Raw genomic sequence first — 18,458 nt, forward strand, 5'->3', positions numbered from 1 at the left:
GGTACAGGAACAATGGTGGGCATATTGAAGCAAGTGGGGACAGTAGACTGGGATAGGGAGAGATTGAATATGTTCATGAAGTTGCATATGGTGTGCTGCTGTGCTGTCCCTAGATTTTGTTTTTGAAGTTGCAGCGGGGATTTGCATGTGGTCTTACATGTTGCAGGTTGTGTATGGGAACAAACCTTCGATTCATCCTCCTCATTGTGCACATTTTGTATGATATCCACAAGGTGTCACTGAAATGCCTTCAACCATTGTCAGTTCAATGAATAATCAGTCAATGCTTGGCAGCTATTTCTTTTTACTTTCATTCCTTGTCTGGACATTCTTATTGGTCTTTATGTGTTAACACAAATTATTTTTCTATTCTTGTTTGAGATAATTTATTATATGAGTACAACCCATAACCTACATAGGCTGCACACAATGCATAGGCCTAGTGACAGACTCACTTTACCTATAATCACTGACAAAGCTGACACATAAAATGTGAATCAACCTAACATAGTACATTTGAGGTTATGCACTGATAATCTACTCTCTATGTCTACATACAACATAGTGCATTTCATGTGGATGGGGAAATGTCCATGACAACGTCAAATAACTAACTAGCTCATTGTTCTATCTGACAATGTGCTTGCGCCCTATTTTCTTGAGCGCATTTGATTTTTGGCGGAAGAAGACACGTCCTCTACGGGTGAACGAGGAGGCTGGAATGGAAACGGAGTCGAGGGGGGCGATACTTCGTATAGAGCAGAGCTCCATCAGTAGACTCAAATCACCCAGTAGTAGGTTATACAGCCGTTATTCCCCTTTTCCAGCCAAGTGACTAAGTGATAGGAGAAGGACATCTCTGGCATATATATAATTGGAACAATCGTTGGCTTTATGCGGGGGAAAATGCAACCTTCAAGACTTAAAGGAACGTGATGGGAAGAGCATATATATACAATTTTTTTTTTACAGAATATTCTAACTCGACGTCCATTGGAGGAAAGCAGTTAATGTTTATAGCTCTGTGCTTCGTCATCATTCAACGTTAGATTTTTGTTTCATGGACCATTTTCTATATTATTAGCCTACCAGTACAGGTCTAATGTCTTAGTTTAGCACATGATTTAGCTGTAGATAGGTCAGCTGCCTTTACAGGCACAGACTAGATGGGATTCAATGGTTTAATGTTTTTTGATGGATTCCTTGTCCTTTAGTAAGTAAGTAGCAAGACAATCTAAGGTAGCTGCTGGTCCGAGAATTGTGGATTAATTAAATTTTTCAGCAAAACCAGACGTCTATGGACATTTGTTCTTCATCGGCGAAATGAGTGTACGTTTAATTAAACCAAGCACATGAACGGCGTCTAAATTAAGGTCGTGTTCAGAGGGGTGAAAACCGACGTTGAGAATATTCCCCGACAAGGACAAATACAATTTAATTCATATTCTCTGGAATTGTTGGTGTCCACCACAAGGAAATGGGAAGCGAGGTTTTTACGCCGTTGCTGGAGCAATTTCTGCTCACGCCTTTGGTTGCCTGGGTAAGGCACCCTAATTAACTATTCTCATGGAATTTGAGTCTCCTAATTAAGCTGGGTATCAAAAATAAATGCTAAATTAAAAGTGATTTGGTTTTGCTGACATATTTGGCGTATTGTCCTATTTTTCAGGTTAAGGCGGCTGGGCATTCATCTGGAAACGATGGCACCAAACTATCGGAATACATTGAATTAGTGGATGGCATTTATTTAAACGAGATCATGCTTGAGATGTAAGTAGTAGCGTATTTGTCTTTTATGGGTACTCTCTTCACACGAATCAATTAATGAATGGCCACGCATGCTTCTCTGATCCATTGGTCAACGTTCGCCCTGCACTGTAGGTTACAGTCGACGCAAACACCCATGCACACATAAATGATTATTGATACAAATTCAGGACTTAAATTCAAACAATGTTTTTATTAATTCCTTAGAATGACACATTTCATTGGTGAAATATGTCAACCAACGATGCAAGGATGGGGTGTAAATCAGAATGAAATCAGTGTGAATTGTAGGTATTTTATGCAGTCAGTTCCACCACCTCGAGTTCTGTATCGATGGCTCGAGTCGGCATCAGTTTATCTTCCACTCGAGCAGTCAGTCACAAAAAATGTCAGAACATGAAGTGTCATCTGCAGCCTACTGGAAGACTCCCTGGCGCGTGCTCTTCTTGCCTGCTAGAATTGTACGGAGGGCGGCTATTCTGCCTCAATCACCCAGCCGACCCCTTGAGGAAGATTCAAAATGAGGAATCCGTCAATCTCTGCCATGATCACAGACACGCAGGATAAATAAGAAGGCGGTCTCCACCCATGCTTTTGTCTGGGCTAGGTGTGCATGATACAGTGTGTCAATTTTGGCGTATTAATCCTGTACGTGTAGAATAACAATGACACCCGTAATCCAATTAACCCGTGCCTCTGACATGTATTATTGACATTATCGCCCTTTGACTTCAAAACCAGAAGGCAAACATCACATGAATTTCCTTTGTGTTATTGTCGAGCACTCTCTCCGTGCTCACTGTAAGCTTATTACTTATCATGCATTCTATTAACAGGTCTAAACTCTACTGTGCCAATTATCTCACAGTTGTCAGGTAGGCCTACTACGATCTGGCCTAATGCTGCCTTGGCAACACTGTCCTAGGCTCTCTGGTCTTACTGGGTTGCCAATGACCTTGCAAACCCTACTCGGTTCTGTTTCAGCAAATTTGGTGCTGTATTCATTTCCATTACCCCAGTCGTCATACTAGTAGGACTAGTTTACAATTGCCAATATAACATGTCAAAGCTTCATATTTGGAATTGTTGATTCTCAGCTCAAGAACAGTTTTCATTTTTAATTAACTGTAGTTCAGCTGTGCTTGTTGGTCAGCAGGATGTTGGGGCAGGCCAGTCATTTCATCCTAGCTTTGTGTGTGTGTGTGTGTGTGTGTGTGTGTGTGTGTGTGTGTGTGTGTGTGTAGTACATTTTTGGGCAGCTGTTGGCACTAGTCTGCCCAGCAAGACTCTCACACAGAGGGCACGTTGTCAGAAGCTGTTGTGAATCAGGTCTTTGTCTCAGTTTATGATGGCTACATGTTTAGTTAGAACAGTTTAATCTACATTGGCTCTTTTAAATGTCATATTTTACTGGTAAACATTTACCTTTAGCTGGATCAACTCATTTTAGTCCCGCATGTTCTGTGATTTATTTGATTGGCCCCTATCAAAATGCAGTGCCTCCAGTGGTCCATTTAGTTGTATTATAGCATTTTTGTGAGGGTAGATGTAGTTAATATTAACCAGGTTACTGGTTGATTTGGTTCTGCTCATATGGCTTCATTCAGCCTGTTCAACAGGTCATAGCTACCAAATGTGATGATGTCTGCAATGATGCTGAATTCAGAACACATGCGGAGCAGGGAGCATTATTAACCGCCCAGAGGTTTGCAAAGCTAATGGCTTTGCCAAACATGCCAACCCTCTCACTGCCTGTGTCTGTGTTGAAACTCCTGCAGAGTGCTGTTATTGTGGGCGTAATGGTAGGCATACTTGATATTGACCTGCCTGTGATCAATATAGCCTCGTAAAGGGGGGCTCAGTCTTTCCCATGAGCAGCCATTATCGAGAGAAGATTAAAACTATCCATTTAAAAATGCAATTCTACAAGGCATACAGCAATCATCCTTCTATCACAGTGCTGTGAAGACTTTTAGCTTTGCACATATTTCTAGTAGAGGATGCATCAAGTTGTAGAGCTTGTTGTCCAAATTCGGAGTTTGCCTGACTACCATTTGAAGCATCCCTTGTTGAATAATCAATGTGTGGGATTCATCACATACTGTACACAGATTGGGTCTCCAAATGATTTAAGCAGCTGTATGTATGTTATTTTGTAATAGCTCTCTCTGCAAGCTGTTGACAGGGAGGCAGGCAGACGCCAGTTGTCCAGGAAGCCCGGCTGGATAATCTAACGGCTAGTTGGAGGCACAGATGGCGTGGTGTCTCTGTTCTGCCCCTCAGTCACTACTGCCCAGCCAATTAGACCTCCCTTCAGCGACCTGTTTGGGTGAAGCACAGACTGGACAGAGAACTGTAATTTCCCTCTTCTCATCACAGTGGTAAAAAAACAAATCTGGTTGTACATGCATAATAAATTACAATGGTTTAGGTCAACATTTGGAATAAGGTGACTGGCTGCATATTCATAGTGTCTGCAAAGGTTGACCTCAAGGTCAAATTGTAGCCAATTCCAAGCTAGAAGCATTGAAGATAGATTTATGTATCAAGGCCATACTACATCCCCCCCCCCCCCCCATTCTGGAAGTGATATTGTTAGTATTAATATCTCCCATTTCAGTGTTCATATGCAATCACCTCAAAGTCCATGAAGCTAAGATCAATGAGACTATTGAGCATGTGTGACATACACAAGTGAATTCCACCTGAAGCCATGCAGCATTTGTAAGGAAACCACCCTACCTGTGTTCCTGAGCCCCTCTCTCAACACCTCCGTCAGGACAAAAGCACCGACCAAGCGCGGCCCAGTCCCAACCCGACATGACCACTTAACACAGTTTAGAGGAAGATAAGATAGATAAGAAATCTGTTGAATGACAACAGTTTCATTATCTTAATCCAGATAGGATTAAAATCTCCAGAAGACCCCCAATTCACACCCCTACGTGGGTTCTTTCACCTGGAAAAACGGGTTATAAGATGCAACAGTGTCAGCACCACCACCTCTCTGCACACTGATGAACCAGACACAACACGCCTCTCTGCACACTCTCTCCCTGTGTTTTCACTGAGCAGCACGCCTCCTGCTTTTGTTCTCTCCCCTGCTTCAGTAGAAGGGGTATAATTTGTATTCTTGCTGGATGGCTAGTGTGTATCTGCTGAATTCTCCACAGCTGGGTTCTTTATCCTTGGAGATCAAATTCTTCAGTCGTAGGCTACTGACTGCCAGCCAGATATACAGCCAGCCAGATAGATAGACAGACAGACAGACAGACAGACAGACAGACAGACAGACAGACAGCCATCCAGTCAGACAGAAGATGCTGCATCCTCCACCATTTTGCTTGGCAGTTATTTGCCACAGATCTCCCTCTCTTCCTAGACTACTTACCATCTATGTGCCTGAACCGAGACATATCTCCCTATCTCTCTACCTATGGTTGGTGTGAACACAACAGAGCTGTTTGTTCTGTCTTTGAATGGTCACGTAAACAGGGGACATGTCTGATGTCACTAGACTATTGAGGATGTTGAGCTGTAAAAAGCCATGTGAGTCATACATGCAGGAAACAGCTGTTGTGATCTTGAAAGGCTTCGGCTTTAACCAGGCAATGCAGAGACTCACAGGAATAGGAAAGGCCCAATGGAAATGTACAGCAATGACACAAAGCTCCATAGAGAACAAACTATCCATTAAAGCGCTTGAAAATAAGGCCGAGCTACAGTACCTACTGCCGCCGTTCCCTCTCCCTGGATTATATACCATGTATGTGCTGTCCTGTAGAGAGAGTATATTTCTGTAGATTGCCGTGATATCGGTGCTGTCTGTAAGGGGCTGAGAGCTGACAAAATAAATGCACACACAAGAACATGAAACGATGGCAAAGCACTACAGCAGCTCCATCTCTCTCTCTCTCTCTCTCTCTCTCTCTCTCTCTCTCTCTCTCTCTCTCACACTCACACACACACACACACACACTGTCATTCTGCTTCACTGTCATTCTGCTTCACTGTCTTCCTGCCTGCATAGTCTCTGGGAATTCCGCGAGTTAGCCGTCCAAGTGGCTGAGAAGTCATCACTCCTCCTCCCCTTGTGTGGTTTTGAACTAGGCTTATATATACACCGTAAACCGGGGTATTTTGAAATACAGACAGTATCATTTTCAATACTGTTGCTGGGGGTTAAGTCACTGCTTATAACTAACTATAAGATAAGTATAACTATAAGAAATCTAAGATGTGTGAAATAAATTATACCCAGCTCAGGGCTCCAGCTTTATTTGGTTTCCTAACTTGCTAGCTAAGTGACTAGACGTCAAGATCAAGTTTATTGGATAAAACAGAGACATGCAATCCCCGCCCCCTAAATGGTGTGTATTTTTTGTTGAAATAGCGCCCCTTGTGTGAACTTCCTGTAATATGGTATACCCCGGTATGGTACAGTAACGGTATGAAACTCTGGGTACCGCCCAACCCTAGTTTGGACTGAGAGGCTCACTGGGCAGCCGTTCCCTGCTCTACCCTCTGCCCCCACTGACTTTGATGCAGCGTGTCAGAAGTAGGTTACTCCCCAGCGCCGCGCACGTAGGATCCCCCGGGCGGTATTGTGCTCTGCATTGACTATCGACTTGTGCTTTGACTCTCCGTTTTTCAAAGCCTATTTAATCAGTGTGGTACAGTATTTAGATTTTGTCGACCTCACAAAGGGCCCTATTCAGGCGCCTGCAGCCAGTAACACTGGGGGGGATGTTGTCCAATGGGGGGGTGGGGGGGCCTCAGCCCAAAAAAACTAAGCCGTAGCAGGATTGGGATTGTGTTTTCATGGCACATTGAATTGGCTGTGTGTTTCTGGCCCTGTGATGTATAGAGATGTGAGTTACTAAATTAGCATCCTCATTCCCCAGCTTCCTCTCTGTGCAACCAGAGCTCGGCCTGACAGGATTACAGCTCCCGCCATGCTATTTAATTAAGGGGTTAAGGCGACCCCCACAGGGTTCCTCTAGAGGGCTCTGAATGAGCGGCAGGGTCACGTGGCCAGTGCCATTCAGAGCACTGTTAAAGAGGACCCTGTCTTTCTGATTTGCAAGACTGAGGCGGCAGTGTGTGTGGGAGCACAGCTGATCAAAAGGCCTCAACACATTCTCTGTATAGACAAGTCAGTTCTCAGGGATGGTGGCTTTCATTAAAAATCATTATTGTTGTCATTTTTTATTTAGCTGAGTTCATAGTTCAATGAAGCTCCCTGGTCTCATGAATTGGGCCTTTTATTTTATTTTATTTTCAACACGGGATTTTAGGAAGACGCCTGAAACTTGTTTATTACATTTTGCAGTTGCTTGGCAACGGGCCTCTTTTTTCAATCATGGGTATTATGACGGAGACTCATTTAAAGACCGTTTTATCTCTTACTGAGTAGAGTGGTCTTTCGTGGAATTATCTAGAACAGAGTTAATGGTGAGGGAAGAAATTGTGTCAAGGTTAATTTGAATTCAGCCATATACACATGAGGTTGTGTTAGACATCAATGCAAAAGGTTTGGATCGCAGATGCAGCCGTGTATTCACGTACATGCACACAAGCACACACGCATGTATACACACAACCCTGTTTACTATAGATTTAATAACCATGCCATTAATGGGTTAAATGGCCATGCGACTAATGAGATATTTTGTCATGAAGAATAATCGTGCCGTCCTCCAACATTGGGACATGCATAGTCTTTATCAGCAAAGCTTTAAGATCTCCAGACTAGACCAGTAGATCAGTGCAGCGCTGCATGGTCGCACCATCAGATGGGCTTCAGTGAGAAAGCTGGTCAGAGGAGAGTATCCAGAGACATCTGACCAGTGAAGGAGGCATGTCTGAATCTCTCAGCTCATAAACCATGTTGGTCCAAAACCTTTGGTTGATGATCATCAAAGCACAGGTCTGAACTGACAGGCAGTAGAGGAGAGACTCAAAAATTGGGTCAACTTTGATGGTTTGTTCGGTCATATGGTCTGTGAAGAAAGATGAGATTACAGTATATTCCTATGCTTATGTCTTGTTAGTGTTCAATCGTTCAATTCCACTTTATTGAATTTCAGGTACACTATATGTGGACACCTGCTCGTCGAACATCTCATTCCCAAATCATGGGCATTAATATGGAGTTGGTCACACTTTTGCTACTATAACAGCCTCCACTCTTCTGGGAAGGCTTTCCACTAGATGTTGGAAAATTTCTGCGGGGACTTGCTTCCATTCAGCCACACGAGCATTAGTGAGGTCGGGCACTGATGTTGAGCGATTAGGCCTGGCTCGCAGTTGGCATTCTAATTCTTCCCAAAGGTGTTCGATGGGGTTGAGGTCAGGGCTCTGCTCAGGCCAGTCAAGTTCTTCCACACCGAACTGGACAAACCATTTCTGTATGGACCTTGCTTGGTGCACGGGGGCATTGTCATTCTAAAACAGGAAAGGGCCTTCCCTAAACTGTTGCCACAAAGTTGGAAGCACAGAATCATCTAGAATGTCATTGTATGCTGTAGCGTTAAGTAGGGTTGCACATTTTGGGGAATATTCAGAGGTGGAAACTTTCCGTCGGAATTAACGGAATATATGGGAATTAACGGAAATATATGCAAATTAATATTAATACCATTTAAATGTAATGTTTTTTGCATTGAATATATTTACCATAACATATGGAGACAGAAACAAAAACATTTTACCTTATCATAAGTAGACATAATTAAAAATGATTAATTCCTTCCAATCGAAATTTTAAAAACTATTTAGTTACGTTGAACTTTAAGTAGAGTTGACTCTTCACATGGGATGATTTCACTAAACAACAAAAGAAAGGGAATGTTGAATGATCCCCAATGATCCATCGCATCTCCCAAAAATGTTTTCAACATACATCTGTAAAATTATAGTCTAGAAACTAAAGCTTTGGTTGTCCTTCTCTCAGGCTTATATGTCTTCTCCCTGGACCTCCTCGATGTCCACCTCTTGAACATCAGACTCTGAGGCCTCATCTTCACTGTCACTTTCCAACCTTGTTGAGGATGGCCCGTTGTCAGGCTCAAAAAGCCTTTGATGGCCACCAATTCTTCAACCCTTGTATCGGTCAGCCTGTTGTGTGCTTTGGTGTGTATGTTCCCAAACTAGGACCAGTTGCGCTCTGAGGCGGCTGATGTTGGTGGGATTTGGAGGATGATGGAGGCAACAGGGGAAAGAGCCTCAGATCCACAAAGTCCCTTCCACCAGCTGGCTGATGAGAAATGTTGGCACGACTGCCATATTGCATCTCCATCCCAAAGCCCTTGCTTGGAAGTGTACTTCGCCAAACTGCCAAGAACCTTGCCCTCATCCAGGCCAAGGTGGCGAGACATGGTAGTGATGACACCATAGGCCTTGTTGATCTCTGCACCAGACAGGATGCTCTTGCCAGCATACTTGGGGCCCAATATGTACACTGCGGCATGTGTGGGCTTTAGGCAGAAGTCTTCACGCTTTTTGATGTATTTCAGAACTGCAGTTTCCTCTGCTTGGAGCAACAGTGAGGTGGGCAGGGCAGTACGGATTTCTTCTCTTACATCTGCAAGCAGAGTCTGAACATCAGACAGGATGACATTGTCTCCCTCAATCCGTGCAATGGCTACTGCTATAGGTTTCAGGAGTTTCAGGCTGCTTACCACTCTCTCCCAAAATACATCATCCAGGAGAACCCTCTTGATGAAGCTGTCCATATCGGAAGACTGTAATATGGCCATTTCTTGGAGAGACTCCTTCCCCTCCAGGAGATTGTCAAACATGATGACAACACCACCCCGACAGGTGTTGCTGAGCAACTTCAATGTGGTGCTCTTATTCTTCTCACTTTGCTTGGTGAGGTAGATTGCTGCTATAACTTGATGACCCTTCACATACCTAACCATTTCCTTGGCTCTCTTGTAGAGTATCCATTGTTTTCAGTGCCATAATGTCCTTGAGGAGCAGATTTAATGCATGAGCAGCACAGCCAGTGGGTGTGATGTGAGTGTAGGACTCCTCCACTTTAGATCAAGCAGCCTTCATGTTCACAGCATTTTCTCTAACCAGTGGAAATTCCTCCTGTGGTCCAAGGTCATTGATGACTGCCTTCAGCTCATCTGCAATGCAGAGACCGTTGTGTCTGCTGTCCCTTGTGTCTGTGCTCTTGTAGAATACTGGTTGAGGGGTGGAGATGATGTAGTTAATTATTCCTTGCCCACGAACATTCGACCACCCATCAGAGATGATTGCAATACAGTCTGGTTTCTCTATGATTTGCTTGACCTTCACTTGAACTCTGTTGAACTCTGCATCCAGCAAAAGACTAGATAAAGCATGTCTGGTTGGAGGGGTGTATGCTGGGCAAAGAACATTCAGAAATCTCTTCCAATTAGAAGTTGACCGATGATGATTTTTCAACGCCGATAACGATTATTGGAGGACCAAAAAAAGCCGATAATGATTAATCGGCACATTTATTTATATATAATAATGACCATTATAATCATTACAACAATACTGAATGAACACTTATATTTTAACTTAATATAATACATAAATAAAATCAATTTAGTCTCAAATAAATAATGAAACATGTTCAATTTGGTTTAAATAATGCAAAATCACAGTGTTAGAGAAGAAAGTAAAAGTGCAATATGTGCCATGTAAAAAAGCTAACGTTTAAGTTCCTTGCTCAGAACATGAGAACACCAGATTTCATTCTGGTGGTTCCTTTTAACATGAGTCTTCCAATATTCCCAGTTAAGAATTTTCAGGTTGTAGTTTATTATAGGAATTAAAGGACTATTTCTCTCTATACCGTTTGTATTTCATATACCATTGACTATTGGATGTTCTTATAGGCACTATAGTATTGCCAGCCTAATCTCAGGATTGTGCTTCAAGCATTGCAAAGAGCTGCTGTCAAACGCAGGAAAGTGCTGTTTGAATGAATGTTTACGAGCCTGCTGCAGACTACCACCGCTCACTCAGACAGCTCTATCACATATCAAATCATAGACTTAATTATAATATAATAAATATACAGAAATACGAGCCTTAGGTCATTAATATGGTCAAATCAGGAAACTATCATTTCGAAAACAAAACGTTTATTCTTTCAGTGAAATACGGAACCGTTCTGTATTTTATCGAACGGGTGGCAACCCTAAGTCTAAATATTGCTGTTACATTGCACAAACTTCAATGTTACATCATAATTATGTGTCAGGATTTGGCCAGGGTTGTTCCAGTTGTTTGTCAGTAGATGTCCCCATTGTGCTTTTTGTCCCTGTGTTTTTCCCTTGACCCCCATTATTGTTTGCACCTGTGTCTCGTTTCCCCTGATTGTATTTAAACCCTTTGTTTCCCTCAGTTCTGTGCTCTGTGTTTGTATGTTAGCACCCTGCCCTAGTGTTCTGTGTGCTCTTGTCGATTCCGGGTAACGTTCTTGTGGTATTCTGTTTGTTTTTGTTTAGTTTTGGTGAGTTTCTTTTTAGGTCTTTTTGTGTTTTTCCTTCCACCTTTTGGATTTGCCATTTTTTATTTTTAGGATTTTTTCTTCATTAAATACACCGTCTTAAGTACTGCTGTGTCTGCCTCATCTTCTGGGTTCTGCTGTCTATTCGTGGCTCAGTTGGTTAAGTGACTGTTTCTCACTCCGGAGACCCAGGTTCGAAACCGGGTCCTGACATTATGTACAATTTTGTCAAATTAATGAAGGTCTTTGTTAGGAAGAAATGGTCTTCACACAGTTCGCAACGAGCCAGGTGGCCCAAACTGTTGTATATACCCTGACTCTGCTTGCTTAGAACGCAAGGGAAGTGACACAATTTCCCTAGTTAATATTGCCTGCTAACATGAATTTCTTTTAATTAAATATGCAGGTTTTAAAAAATATACTTGTGTATTGATTTTAAGAAAGACTGATGTTTATGGTTAGGTACAGTGGTGCAACAATTGTGCTTTTTTCGCGAATGCGCTTTTGTTAAATCATCACCCGTTTGGCGAAGTTGGCTGGGACTCGATAATAAATTAACAGTCACCGCATTGATTATATGCAATGCAGGATAAGCTAGTTAAACTAGTAATATCATCAACCATGTGTTGTTAACTAGTGATTATGTTAAGATTGATTGTTTTTTATAAGATAAGTTTCATGCTAGCTAGCAACTTATCTTGGCATCTTGTTGCACTCGTGTAACACAGTCTCCTCGTGGATTGCAATGTAATTGGCCATAATCGCCGTCCAAAAATGCAGATTACCGATTGTTATGAAAACTTGAAATCGGCCCTAATTAATCAGCCATGCCGATTAATCGGTCGACCTCTACTTCCAATGCACATTGCCTGTGAGCATCAGAGGTGAACCAGTTGCATACACAGCTTGAGCAAGACATTCATCAGCATTTCTCTGACAACGTTCCTCCATTGAGTCAAAAAACCTGATTCTTCACATATGATTTGACTATCGATAAGGTGTCAGAGGTTGCTTGTTGTGAGCGCTGAGGGAACTTTATGAACTTGGCCAGATGATTCTGCATCTTTGTTGCATTCTTCACATATGATTTGGCACAGTATTTGCAAATGTACACAGCTTTTCCAACTACATTAGCTGCAGTGAATTGTCTCCACACATCAGATAGTGCCCATGGCATTTTCCTGTAAAGTTTAGAAAACAATGAGTTTTAAAAAATTACAGATAAATAGTTAAGCGGTTAGATTAAACAACTCCTTTGTAAGACAAATGTTTTAACTTCTTCGATATAGGGGGCGCTCTTTTATTTTTTTTGATAAAAAAAACGTTCCCGTTTTAAACAAGATATTTTGTCACGAAAAGATGCTCGACTATGCATATAATTGACATCTTTGGAAAGAAAACATTCTGACGTTTCCAAAACTGCAAAGATATTATCTGTGAGTGCCACAGAACTTATGCTACAGCTGAAACCAAGATGAAATTTCAAACAGGAAATGGCCCAGATTCTGAATGTGCTGTGTTCCAATGTCTCCTTATATGGCTGTGAATGCGCCAGGAATGAGCCTACACTTTCTGTCGTTTCCCCAAGGTGTCTGCAGCATTGTAATGTATTTGTAGGCATATCATTGGAAGATTGACCATAAGAGACTACATTTACCAGGTGCCCGCTTGGTGTCCTCCGTCGAAATTATTGCGTAATCTCCTGCTGCGTGCATGTTTCCATTTTCTTCAGAGGAGAAACACAACTGCCATGAATGATTTATCATCGAATAGATATGTGAAAAACACCTTGAGGATTGATTCTAAACAACGTTTGCCATGTTTCTGTCGATATTATGGAGTTAATTTGGAAAAAAGTTTGGTGTTGTAATGACTGAATTTTCAGGGTTTTTTCTTAGCCAAACGTGATGAACAAAACGGAGCGATTTCTCCTACACAAATAATCTTTTTGGAAAAACTGAACATTTGCTATCTAACTGAGAGTCTCCTCATTCAAAACATCTGAAGTTCTTCAAAGGTAAATGATTTTCTTGTTTTTGTGAAAATGTTGCCTGATGAATGCTAGGCTAATGCTATGGTAGCTATCAATACCTCTTACACAAATACTTGTGTAGCGATGGTTGAAAAGCATATTTTGAAAATCTGAGATGACAGTGTTGTTAACAAAAGGCTAAGCTTGTGAGTGAATATATTTCTTTCATTTCATTTGCGATTTTCATGAATAGGTAACGTTGCGTTATGCTAATGAGCTTGAGGCTATGATTACACTCCCGGATACGGGATTGCTCGACGCTAGAGGAATGGAACATGTATGGAAATGACATGTTCCATGAATGAATTAACACTCCTCAGTTAGCAGGCTCAAGCAAGCTAAAACCCACATGGTAGCAAAAACCTACTAGCAGAAATTGTTAACAAGTTAGAAATGATTTAAACACACTTTGTTGTAGGCTACTATTTACAAGTTAACAACAAATCATGTATGTCATAAAATATATTCACTCCACCCAGTATTGTAATCAAAACTTACCAGAAAGCATGTAGTCCTTGGCTCAGACAGTGTAGTGGTGTGGGCTCAATTGCATCTCATTAGTGTGCACGATCTTGAGAATCTTTTCTTTTTTCCCTTTTAATTTTTCCCTCAATTTCGTGGTATCCAATTGATAGTAGTTACAGTCTTGTCTCATTGCTGCAACCTCCGTACAGACCTGGGAGAGGCGAAGGTCGAGAGCCATGCGTCCTCTGAAACACAACCCAACCAAGCCGCACTGCTTCTTGACACAATGCACATCCTACCCGGAAGCCAGCCGCACCAATGTGTCGGAGGAAACACCGTACACCTGGCGACCTGGTCAGCGTGCACTGCGCCCGGCCCGCTACAGGAGTCGCTAGTGCGCGATGAGACAAGGATATCCCTGCCGGCCTAACCCGGACGACGCTGGGCCAATTGTGCGCCACCGCAGAGGACGCGTTTCCACAGCTCTAGAGTCCAATGGCGGCGAGCTTTACACCACTCCAGCCGACGCTTGGCATTGCGCATGAAGATCTTAGGCTTGTGTGAGGCTGCTCAGCCATGGAAACCAATTTCATGGATCTCCCGACAGACAGTTATTGTGCTGACGTTGCTTCCAGAGGCAGTTTGGAACTCGATAGTGAGTGTTGCAACTGAGGACAGACGATTATTACGAGCTTCAGTACTCAGCGGTCCTGTTCTGAAAGCTGATGTTGCCCACCACTTTGCGACGTTTCCACTTCACAATAACAGGACTTAGAGTTGACTGGGGCAGCTCTTGTAGGGCAGTAATTTCACAAACAGACTTGTTGGAAAGGTGGCATCCTATGACGGTGCCACGTTGAAAGCCACTGTGCTCTTCAGTAAGGCCATTCTACTGCCAATGTTTGTCTATGGAGATTGCATGGCTGTGCGCTCAATGTTATACACCTGTCAGCAACAGTTGTGGTTGAAATAGCCTAATCCACTAATTTGAAATGTTTTCCACATACCTTTGTGTGTATATATAGTGTAGCGACACAATGAATACCTCAAATTGTGCTATCTAGTCGTTTTAAAAACAATGGTACAAAATTATTTAGAATGCATGATTGAATACTCAGCTGTTGATTTATTTAAAGGGTAGGTAGCAAAATTGTTACCACATGTAACTTATGGATTTGCATTAGTATATGCATCAAAAGTCCCAATGCGAAGTTACACCTCTATTTTTCAAGTTATTATTAAAAGAAACGATCAGAATTCCGAACTATACCAAAGCCACGTCGGAAAATGTTTTACGGAAGACCTGGCAAGCCAGCCTATTCCCTAGAATTTCAACTCCCAACAAAAATAACATCAAACACATAACATGACGACTGGTTTCAATGTCATTTTCAGACAATTTACAAGCAAATACTTTATGAATTTCTTAGAAATCTGCTTGCAAGGATGCTAAGCAACCAGCCTGCTAACGTTAGCCCTGCTAGCCTGCTAACATTACATTAGCACTGCGTCAGCCAGTTGCTATCAACACCTAGCGTACAGGCACATTATAGTAAACCAGTGTTTTGGAAATACATAATGCCATCTAACCAGTTATCAGATAATGTTACCAGTATATGCAGTTATCTTAGCCAGTAAGCCAGCCAGCTAAAGTTTGTTATTTTAGCTAGCCTAGCTAGCGCACCACCACGGTCGACATAGCTAAGTAGTAAGCCAGAGAACAACTGGTCTAGCACAGGCAGGAACCCACAGAACACAACAACAAGTAGTGAGAGCAGAGACTTACCGATTGACGGCTGAGTTAGCTACCAAAGAAGAGCAAACAAGAGGCCTTCAGAGGGAGAGGCCATTTCACCGGCCGAGGGAGATTCGGCTAATCCAATAGCGATATAGTGAGGTAAATCCACATTGAATTTACTCGGTTTATATCCATCACTGCTGACATTCGCAACCACTACCAAATGTACAGGAGAAGAGGAGATGCAGTTTTTCACCTTCATTTATGTGGTTTCTTATTTGTGGATGTGCATAGTAGTTCACTAATGCCAACCCTTGGTTTGGAATGTAATTATATGCTAGCATGGCTAGTATCTAAAGTTAGCCAGCTGGAACTAGCTAGGTAGCATCGGTTCTCCATATGACGTGCCAGTGTGTTTGGAATGTCTGTTGTTAACGCAGGTTGACACTCCTGATAACATCAGCAGTCACACTGCTAGCCTTAGGGGAACACATCCCAATAGTGCTCCTTGACTGAACTAGAACGCTGAATTAGAAGTCGACCGATTAATCGGAATGGCCGATTAATTAGGGCCGATTTCAAGTTATCATAACAATCGGAAATCGGTATTTTTGGGCGCCGATTTCCGATTTTTTTAATACCTTTTATTTAACTAGGCAAGTTAGTTAAGAACACATTCTTATTTTCAATGACTGCCTAGGAACTGTGGGTTAACTGCCTTGTTCAGGGGCAGAACGACAGACTTTCACCTTGTCAGCTCAGGGGTCCAATCTTGCAAACGCACAGTTAACTAGTCCAACGCTCTAAACATTGCACTCCACGAGTAGCCTGCCTGTTACACGAATGCAGTAGAAGCCAAGGCAAATTGCTAACCCACATTAAACTTATCTTATAAAAAACAATCAATCATAATCACTAGTTATAACTACTAATCCAGGTGAAATTGTGTCATTTCTATTGCGTTCATTGCACGCAGAGTCAGGGTATATGCAACAGTTTGGGCTGCCTGGCTCATTGCGAACTAATTTGCCAGAATTTTACGCAATTATGACATACATTGAAGGTTGTGCAATGTAACAAGAATATTTAGACTTAGAGATGCCACCAGTTAGATAAAATACCGAACGGTTCCGTATTTCACTGAAATAATAAACATTTTGTTTTTCGAAATGATAGTTTCCAGATTGTATCATATTAATGACCAAAGGCTTGTATTTCTGTGTGTTATTATGTTATAATTAAGTCTATGATTTGATAGAGCAGTCTGACTGAGCAGCAGCAGGCCTGTAATCATTCATTCAAACAGCACTTTTGTGCGTTTTGCCAGCAGCTCTTCGCAAGCACAGCTCTGTTTATGACTTCAAGCCTATCAGCCTAATGGCTGGTGTAACCAATGGGAAATGGCTAGCAAGTTAGCTGGGTGTGCACTAATACTGTTTCAAACGTCACTCGCTATTAGATTTGGAGTAGTTATTCCCCTTGCGCTGCAAGGGTCGCGGCTTTTGTGGAGAAATGGGTAACTATGCCTCAAGTGTGGCTGTTGTCGATGTGTTCCTGGTTTGAGCCCAGGTAGGGGCGAGGAGGGGGACGGAAGCTATACTGTTACACTGGCAATACTATAGTGCCTATAAGAACATCCAATAGTCAAAGGTATATGAAATACAAATGGTATAGAGAGAAATAGTCCTATAAATACTATATTAACTACAACCTAAAACCTCTTACCTTGGAATATTGAAGTATCATGTTAAAAGGAACCACGAACTTTCATATGTTCTCATGTTCTGAGCAAGGAACTTAAACGTTAGCTTTTTTACATGGCACATATTTTACATGGCACACATTTTTACATGGCACGTATTACTTTCTTCTCCAACACTTTGTTTTTGCATTATTTAAACCAAATTGAACATGTTTCATTTATTTGTGGCTAAATTTATTTTATTGATGTTTTATATTAAGTTAAAATAAGTGTTAATTCAATATTGTTGTAATTGTCATTATTAAACTTTTTTTTAAATCGTCCGATTAATCGGCATCGGCTTTTTTGGTCCTCGGTATCTGTATCGGTGTTGAAAAATCATAATCGGCCGACCTCTACGCTGAATCCCTCTGAGTCTCACACTTGCCTCAAAGTAATAAGTTAAGTTGTTTTTGCGGCAAACTGTCACAGACTAACAACACAGTTAAGACCTAGCTCTGTCAGTACTGGGGTCCTCAACCTAACCATGAGAAATGTCAATGTTAAAACACTAGCTAGGATTCCATCCAATTGACAACACATTTTCATGCGAACATTCTCAAATCTGCATATAAACCATATGCACATTTTCCCAACAGAGATGTTTCCATTAAATTGACTTGTGTGATAACGTAGGGCACATAAAAATACATTTTGTGGTTAAAAAAAGGCATTATATAGCGAGTGTGCCCACTCTGGTATTTGCATGTGCAGTCTAGCTGGCTGAAGTGCATGTAAAACCTACATGATGAAATTATTATGGACAAAAGAGTGAGAGTTTTTTTTATTTTTAAACGGCAGCCAAGCATCGATTTATCATGTAACCAGAATAAGACCCTCAATGGTTATTGGAAAGGAGCATCAAGCTCATCAACTTGCCCTTTTCCCATCCTGTGAATTTCATCATCATTGATATAATCTGCAGCCTAATAAACTGAGTCGTAGTGGAAGGACCACACGCCATCGCGTGACTTCAGGTTTACTTCGATATGATGGTTATTATATCAATATTTACTCATAAAAGCCTTTCTTCCACCGATTTAAAAAAAAAGAAGAAGTTTATTGCATAATTCATTTTACGGACACATAATGATCCCTCCCACATTGTCAACATTTGTAAAGTTTCCAGAAAAATGTTCCGGTTCCATGAGTCCTGTCATGACATTTGTTTTATCCGACATGTACAATGAACAAAAAATATGAACGCAACATGTAA

At 41.7% G+C, this 18,458-nt stretch overlaps 1 protein-coding gene across 7 annotated transcripts in view; it reads left to right on the top strand.

Annotated features, from left to right (window-relative positions):
• Positions 1-698: 698 nt before the first annotated feature.
• The window catches only part of LOC135511116 (girdin-like), an 85,937-nt gene continuing 68,177 nt past the window's right edge, over positions 699-18,458 (top strand). For all 7 annotated transcript variants that reach the window (XM_064932670.1, XM_064932669.1, XM_064932664.1 and 4 more), the window contains exons 1-2: positions 699-1,540; positions 1,670-1,770. In XM_064932670.1, coding sequence (XP_064788742.1) covers positions 1,478-1,540; positions 1,670-1,770 — 164 coding nt within the window. In that variant the 5' untranslated portion in view covers positions 699-1,477. The remainder of the gene's footprint in view (positions 1,541-1,669; positions 1,771-18,458) is intronic.

The sequence above is a fragment of the Oncorhynchus masou genome, chromosome 23 (genome assembly GCF_036934945.1).
Source record: "Oncorhynchus masou masou isolate Uvic2021 chromosome 23, UVic_Omas_1.1, whole genome shotgun sequence".
Lineage (NCBI taxonomy): Eukaryota > Metazoa > Chordata > Actinopteri > Salmoniformes > Salmonidae > Oncorhynchus > Oncorhynchus masou.